At 43.1% G+C, this 8,455-nt stretch overlaps 1 protein-coding gene across 1 annotated transcript; it reads left to right on the top strand.

Annotated features, from left to right (window-relative positions):
• Positions 1-6,707: 6,707 nt before the first annotated feature.
• kbtbd13b (kelch repeat and BTB domain containing 13b) lies at positions 6,708-8,186 on the top strand (the record flags this gene model as incomplete). The annotated part of the gene is made up of 1 exon (XM_083666575.1): positions 6,708-8,186. One exon carries the CDS (start codon positions 6,708-6,710, stop codon positions 8,184-8,186), a length of 1,479 nt encoding a protein of 492 aa, XP_083522701.1.
• Between the last annotated feature and the right edge of the window lie 269 nt (positions 8,187-8,455).

Below are 8,455 nucleotides of genomic sequence, written 5' to 3'. Positions count from 1 at the left end.
AAGAGATGAAACACCTCTCTGTGGCTGGCACTTCCACCTCGGGCTCCTGCTCTGGGAACAGTGGGGGCTGATACCCGAGGAGACACTGGAAGGGAGACATGCCCATGGCGGAACAGGTTAGAGTGTTGTGGTGAACTGCGGACCCCAGTCGGAGACGATGTCCAGTGGGAGACCAAACACTCAAAAGACTTGCTGGATCATGAGTTCTGAGGTCTCTCGGGCTGTAGGGAGTTTGGGGAGAGGCACAAATCGACAGGCACAAAATGATCAACTATAACTAATATGACAGCATTACCTTGAGAGTGTGGGAGACCGGTGATAAGATCCAATGATATGTGAGACCAAGGACGGTTAGGAATGGGAAGGGGATGTAGTAGGCCTTGAGGGCGTGACCAGGGAGGTTCTTGTTTTGGACACAGACAGGGCAGGCAGCGATGAAGGACCGCACATCTCTCTCCATGGTGGGAGACCAAAACCGCCTACAGATGAATTCCAAGGTCCAAGGTTGTGATTTCTGGATGTCCAGTCAGACAAGATAAGTGCCCCCACTGCAAAACTTGGGACGGAACTGTAGTGGGGACAAAAAGACATCCAGGACCACCACCCGGGTCCACCTCACTCTGTTGCGCCCGTTGGGGCAACGATCCCCCAGCAAAGGGGACTCGGGAAAACTTGTTGGCGCTCGGGTGATGACGGAGCAGGAGCTGTTTGAGACTCGGAAAATAAGGAAGCTGTAGACCGGCGCTCTTGACGTCTCTCCTGTATGCGATTATCCACACGTATGGACATATCCACAAAGGCATCAAAGTCATCGGCAATCTCTTGGGTAGCCAGGTAATCCTTAACCTCCCCTGTAAGCCTGTGGCGAAAAGTGGTGATAAGGGCCATCCACTATCAGTGGCGAGAGTGCAAACGTGGATGGCAAAGTCCGCCACACACAGCCTTGGCAGAGAAAAATAAGGCTGTTGGCCGCCTCACATCTGCTGACAGGATGGTTGAAGACCCTTTTCATCTCCCTGGTGAAGAGGTGATAGTTGGAACACAAGGATGTTTGCTGGTCCCAAACAGCTTTGGCCCAAGAGAGAGCTCGACCGGTGAGTGCTGAAATTATGCCACTTTTGTGCGATCATTGGGAAACATAGCAGACTGTAATTCAAAAGTCAAGGAGCATTGGGCCAAAAACCCCCCACACCTACTCGGATTACTATTATAACATTCTGTAGCAGGCAGTCGCAGGTCCCTGGCTTGCTGGGTAACGGGCTCTGGATGAATCGGTGGAAGTGGGTCAGTAGGAGATTACCACTGTGAGGGCTTGTATGTTGTCAATAACTTGTAGGAGTAGTTCATGCCTACCGACCATGGCTCTTTGGATAGCCAGAGCGGCACGTACTTGGTCCATCTCTGCTGGGTCCAAATTTCCAAAAACATGGTAATACGGTGTGGACTCAAGTGCAGGAAGGATGCAGGAGTCAAGGTTTGCAATAATTCAAAACATATGTACCTTACTTGTAAAACTCAGGTAATATAGGTACATACAATGGTGAAGGCTCAAGACTGAACACAGAGTGCCAACAGAGCCAGGCTTATATGCTGTCAAAATAACTATGCACAGGTGGTGTCAATTAAATAAAACAGATGAAACACAGAAAACAATAAGGAGTCTCTGGAGGCCAATGGTGGCCAGAAGGGGAAGTAGCAGGATGAGAGGACTCCTTAGTGTAGCACCTTTACCAGTCCAGTTTGATTGCAGCAGCTCACATGCAAGGGAAAGCGAGAGGAAAGATATGGCAGGCAGACATTGAAACCATGTATGAAGGAGCTGCCTTGGAAAACATTGAAATGTAGCCGACCTCAGAGAGCATTGCAAGTTGTTCTCAACATTCCCCCACCAGTTGGCAATTTCAAAGGACAGAGAAATCATCAGGCTGTTAACACTATAATTGTGCTAGGCCTATATGCTAGGCGTCCTCTCCTCTGTAGTATACCTTGGGTTTTGAAGACAATATTGTTGGTTAAAGGTTTGTGCATTTCAAATCTGGCCTTGTAGAATGTTTTTTTTACCATTGAATTCTAGTTCTAAACATAGATATATTTAGTCTCCTTCAAGGTATTCCTTTCATTATGTATATTGAATATTCACATTAACATGTGCCTTGATGTTCATGCTGTATGCTACAATCCCTATATAATGAATCGCAGAGCTCACTTAACCTTTCAATGACACTTGCAAAATGTGACAATGTGTTCTTAATGTTTTAACATGCCCCTGATGCACCTACTCCATTACAACCATGTGAAGTGCATCCATGTGGCCACCCAGGCACGTGAAGACCCTTGACTTAGATTAGGTCAGGTTGACCTCCTTAGGTCAGAGCTCAAAATGCCACCATTACCACAGAGCAGAGCTGGGCAAACCAGTGGTGGCCAAGTGCCTAACACTCTCACAACCTGGAGGGGACGTCTGATGAGGCCGGTTTCTATGGCAACCCTGGCTGGCACCAGAAGGGCTATTTGTATGTCAAATAATGTGTACCTTTCACCAAATGTCTAGGCATACTCATTGATTGAAATGTTTAGACTAGCCAACAATACCATAATTTTTTGTTTAATTTTATTATTAATATTACATACATTTTAGTTTTTCGTTTTTTTCTTATTATTCTATTACTTTTTAGGGGAGGCTTCTCAACAAGGTTTCCACAGTTGCGTTTTCTGATCCCGCCTCATATAATGTCCAGTTTGCTTACATTCTGCAAGTGCGTAAGTTGGTGGAGACACTAGCAACACAACAAATCCTCTGGTTTCCAAACAGGTTCTAGTAACTTCAGCAGTTTATGACAATTGTATTTGTAAAAAGCACAATTGAAATCCATTTGATTGTGTAGTTAAAGTGTTTTGAGCACGGAATAGGACTGGAATTAGCCCTGTTGAAGCCCGGGAGTGACTGTGGAAAAGTAATTGTCCTTGGCACGCACGGCTTAAGCCCCGCTGTGGAAAGCCGGCTATTGTCTGGGAGACCGGGACTAATGAGTTTCAATGAGGGGGCTCGGGGGTTAACTTCACCAGGAGACTTTAATGCAGCTCAGGGCAACCTTTGACCTCACAATTAGCCCTCACCACCCCGCGAGGTTTAGTTAATTACCTTTAATTACAGATGTGAATAGAAAAGTCTCTTTCCTCATCTGAGAGGCTCTGTTATTAGTGTTATTAGCACCATTTAATCTGTACAACCTGATGCCCCACTGACTGAAATTGAGCTGGAAGTGGACATAGGGAGGTTTAGTCCACCTGAAACGTTGAAAAAGGTGTAGAGGTAATAGTGTGTTTTGGAGGAGTTCTTAGCGATGATGGACTAAGCAGTGGGGTTTCAGGAGAGAGTGTGGTATGTGATGTGTCTTGAAAGTCAAAAGAGAACTAGAGAAAAAGAGAACATTGTCATAACACAATGTGATACAAATATGCAGGAATGAGGATGAGAACAGGGGTTAGTTTCCCGATAATGATGGATCTGCGAGTGTTTCCCAACCCACCTTGTAACTCACATGCTTGTGAAATTAGGGTTAGGGTTAGTGGAGAGGCATATTGGGCGCTCAGTAGTGTAGCACACTAATGCACATAACATATCATCGCAAGGTTCCTGGTTAGATTCTGACCCTCAACATATCATGCATGTCATCCCTCCTCTCTTTCTCACCCATCCTTCCTGTCAATCTACTGTCTCTATCCCAATAAAAGCAAAAATGCCCCCCAAAAAGTTGAGAGGCATATGTATCGATCAATGCATAATCGATAGGCCAGAAGCGCTGCTCTCAGATCAGCTTTCTCCACTCAAATTCTGACCTAAGTATAAGAGGTTGATACAGAAGACTGACATTGGACCAGTTCTTAGAATAAACTTTTGCCAATGTTGACATTGAGGCACACATTTTGACAGACACATATGCAACAATCTCAGAGCGGTTTTCAATGCATACATTAGTTTCCAAAATAGATGAAATATGCGATCACAGAGTGGTAACCTATATTATGGGCTATCATAATCATAATGTATTAAAAAATGTTTCTGGTCCATTGTCAATGTGTAAATTGAAGCGGGAGGGCAAATTTCACCTAATGGCACTTTTTGGCTGTTCAGAGAGTGATCTACGGCTTTCGTGAAAGAATTTAAGTACTACATGAGCTACGAAGGGTTTCAGGAAACTGCTGAAGGCTCATTAGAGTGACTTCAAGAAGTACTTGAAGCTTTCGGGAAACTCGTAATTATTGATTATCACCACAGTGGTCATACTTCACATTAAGTTGCCTCCATAGCTGTGTAGTTACGATGCAAACATTATTTTTGTGACAACCATGGTATTGATATATTGCTACATTGTAATATGATAATTGCGTTGTAATTACATTGTAGTTACAAAGTAGTCATTATTTGTGATTACTTAAGTTGAATATGAACTGTTCATATTAAATCGCTATGAAAATGTCTCTGTAACAAAATATTAGTACAATGTTACTACTAGAGTATTTACACCATTAACACACAGGTTCCCCATAGTAATTAAAATGCCATCATTTACAGTTACTATATTCAATTGTATGCACTATAAAAGTCTGACTAAGTATTATTTGTTAATCCCTATGCCTAATTATATGTCTAAAATAAGTCTATTTCCTGCATTATCTAAGCATCCCAGTGGTTCTCAATGGTAATTTCAATTAATGATACACATCAGTTCTTAAATAACTTTTATGCCTTATGCGCTTATCTGTCCCACTTATTTTATCATAACCCAATAATTAAAGCTATTTTATTCAATTATATATTACCAGTCCAGTGTATCCCCTCCCAGATGTTTTTCTAAATAATTATGATAAAACATAGGCATAAACCTTGAAGTATAATACTGAAACTAAAATTGGAAACATTAAAAACACGACAAATGTGAGGGGGAAATGCCCTTGTGCCCCCAATGGGCATGACGCCTTTGCTCTAGAGTTCTGTAGATAGCTGTAAAGGCATTAAACCTAACCTTCAGTTAAAGGTAGATTCTGGGATATGACGTCATAGCAAAACGAGCAGGGCTACATTGACAGAGACTTTCATAAATGGAGATGCAAAGACTAGAATCTATGTTGCGACAGAGCGAAATTCCATAGTTAAAAATCCAAATCCAAACAAAGACATTTTAGAAAAGGGAGGAAAAGATTAGGGAAAGAGTTGAATGCAATTGGCCATATTATGTCGGAGAGCAGTCTTGACAGGTATTTCTGGTTAGTCAGGTGTGTTCCATCATATAATTTGTGCAGGCATAAGAGAGCTGTCAATGTCTAGTATTGATTCTAGTCTTTGCATTTGCCTTTGGGTCTGCTATTGCTGTCTTTCAACATAAGGACCAAAGAGACATCAATGAAAGTTAAGGAAGACATTATGAGGCTGACATATCAGAAAAATCTATCAGAAACAGCTAAAACCTTAGACTTACCAAAATCAACAAACGTAGGTAGGCCAAGAAAAAATTCTATAGTGGATCTATAGATTTACAGCATACCACCTCATCTGTGAAACATGGTGGAGGGGGTGCTATGGTTTGGGCATGTATAACTGCCACAAGAACTGACTAACTTGTCTTAATTGATGTTGTTACTGCTGACAGCAGCAGCAGAATGTTAGTCTGAAGTGGTATTTTGTCTGCTCGAGTACAAGCAAATGCCTCCAAATTCATTGGATAGTGCTTCATTATACAGTGAAACAAAGACCCCAAATATACTACCATAGCAACTAGGGAGTTTCAGGGTCAAAAAGTGGAATGTTCTTGACTCTTCATATTTAAATCCAATTGAACATGCATTTCATTTCCTGATGATAAGATTTGAGGCAAAAAGACCTCAAAACAAAGTACATGCCTGGCAGAGCATCACCAGAGTATATACCTGGTGTCTGATGGGGTCAATGGGTTGCAGACTTTAGGCAGGATTGTCGACCAAATGCTAAACATCAGTACTTTATTTGGACATGATATGTTTTTTTTCCAATACTTTTTGGAGCCCTGAAATAAAGGGAGTATGTTTAAAAAAAATTGCACTTTCTAAATGCTGAAACCAATCTGAAAAAAAAAACATTTAATTAAAGCTGAGAATCTCTACTTTGACCCCACAGTAATTGTTTGGTTTTAAACTGTTGAAGTAGAGAGTTAAAATAAGGCAAAATGCTCCCTCTTTCAAATACTTTCAGAGGGCACTGTATCTTTGATGAAGATTTCTCTGTTTTCTTGAGCATGATGTCATATCCCATAGTCTACCTTTAAAGAGTAAACTTTAAAACCAAATTGACATGTCTTTGGCCTTTACTGAGGGAAATGAATGACAGACTTGTCAGCAAAAACAAAACCCTAATCAGCATGATATACTATTTTGCATTTGTAACAGATATAGCTGGCCTTCTATTTGGTCTCACACTGTTGTCCTCTTCGACCTTGACATACATATGATGTCTGTCACTTGACTTGTCCAGTGCTATCTATAGCTAGTTCTATTTTAAAAAGCTGTGAAAAGAACTGAACCTCCCTTTGGAGTGGACTAATGTTATGCAGACCCACTTCTGTTTGCTCCAGTGGAAGGGAATAGTCATAGACAAATGTCTCTTCTGTTCCCATAGAGACTTTCAGGAAACCACCTCATGAATTATATATTTGATCAAATCAACAATAGCAATGTATAGTGATGAGGCTATGGAATGGAGCAGCTGTAATAGCTCAGGTAGCAAAAGGGATTTGCCATATCAGGTTTCAGGACTTGATTCAGCGACAGCCAAGTTAAAGGTAGTAGTTGGAGGTGCTGTTTTTACAGAGGAGAGGACTTTGTTGGTGCAGAGCAGCGAGTATTTCCAAGCTCTCTACCGGTCGGGAATGAAAGAATCCCGGCAAGAGCAAATCCATATACAGGGTCTATGTGCCCGAGGTTTCCTGATCACACTAGCGGTTTTGCGAGGCAAGAGACCAATCCTGGATGGTGATGAAATTGTGGAAGCCATCGAATGTGCCGCCTTTTTGCAGGTGGAGCCTCTTGCCAAACACCTCGTGGACCTGATCGACTCTGATAACTGCCTGCTCATGTTCCACACTGCTGCAACCTTTGGCCTAATGGACCTTTACCACGCTGCAGCACTGTTTATTCGAAACATGTACCAAGACTTGGAAGCAGAGGTCAGGAAAAGCTTACCAGCGGAGCTCGTGGCATACATTGAGTCCCTGGTTCCTAGTGTGTTTGTTGCCGTCGGGGTGCACTTTGCCTGTGGTGTGGACAGAATGGTACATGCTGCTACCAGGACAGTATGCTACCTGGACGAGGATGGAAAGGACTGGAACGTCCTCACAGACCTGCCCCTGGAGGCCAGTACCTCTATGGCTGGAGTGACCGTTCTGAACAACAAGCTCTACATCGTGGGAGGTGTGCAGGGTGTCCGCAAGCAAGCAGTGGACTCCTGCTTCTGCTACAGTGTGGAGACCAATGAGTGGAGTGTGATAGCCAGTCCGAGACAGTTGCGGTTCAACTTCACCCTTGTGGGACAAGAGGGGCGTCTTTATGCCATTGGAGGGGAGTACGAGCAAACGATTATGTCATCAGTGGAAACATATGATGTTGCAACAGGAAGGTGGTCGTTTGTGGCACATTTGCCTCGGCCTGTTGCTGGAGCGGCGTGCACCAAGGCCATGGGCCGGATCTTTGTGTGCTTGTGGAAGCCAATGGAGACCACTGAAATCTATGGATACCTCCCGGGAAAAGATGAGTGGTCGCTTGTCACCACTTTGATAAAGCACCAGAGCTACGGCCATTGCATGGTGGCACACCGGGACAACTTGTACGTTATGCGTAACGGACCTCATGATGACTTCCTAAGGTGCATGATTGACTGCTACAACCTCACCACAGGCCAGTGGACAGCCTTGCCAGGGCACTTTGCCAACAGCAAAGGCTCCTTGTTCACAGCAGTAGTGAGAGGCGACTCGGTTTTCACATTGAACCGCAGCATGACTCTTGAGTATGCTGTTGAAGGAAAAACATGGAAACCTAGGAACCAGATGAAGGGTTTTCCAAGAAGTGGCTCAGTGTGGTCATTTTTTCTCACGCTGCCAAAGGTTGGCAATGAGTCTATACCGAATTGTATCCCTAATGGACTTGGACAACATTGAGACAACAGTGATTGCTGATAAGATTAGATTAGAGAAACTGCTTTGGGTACAAGATATAAATGAGATCTAAAATCTTTGATTTACAGTTACAGGGATGGTTCACTATTTTGACAGTCACATTCAGTTTTAGATGTATTAGTCATGTTGACAATCGACCCTTGATGGTTTTTTAAGTGCTTACCTTTGTTATGTCCAGCAGCCATGATCGCCCAACTTCATGATAGAATCGGAGTAAATGGGGCATGTAGCTTCTTGCCCCATTAAGCACC

This window comes from Argentina silus (genome assembly GCF_951799395.1).
Source record: "Argentina silus genome assembly, chromosome: 3".
NCBI classification, from domain to species: Eukaryota; Metazoa; Chordata; class Actinopteri; order Argentiniformes; family Argentinidae; genus Argentina; species Argentina silus.
The sequence above is the reverse complement of the archived record's forward strand: the minus strand, read 5'-3'. Positions and strand labels throughout refer to the sequence as shown.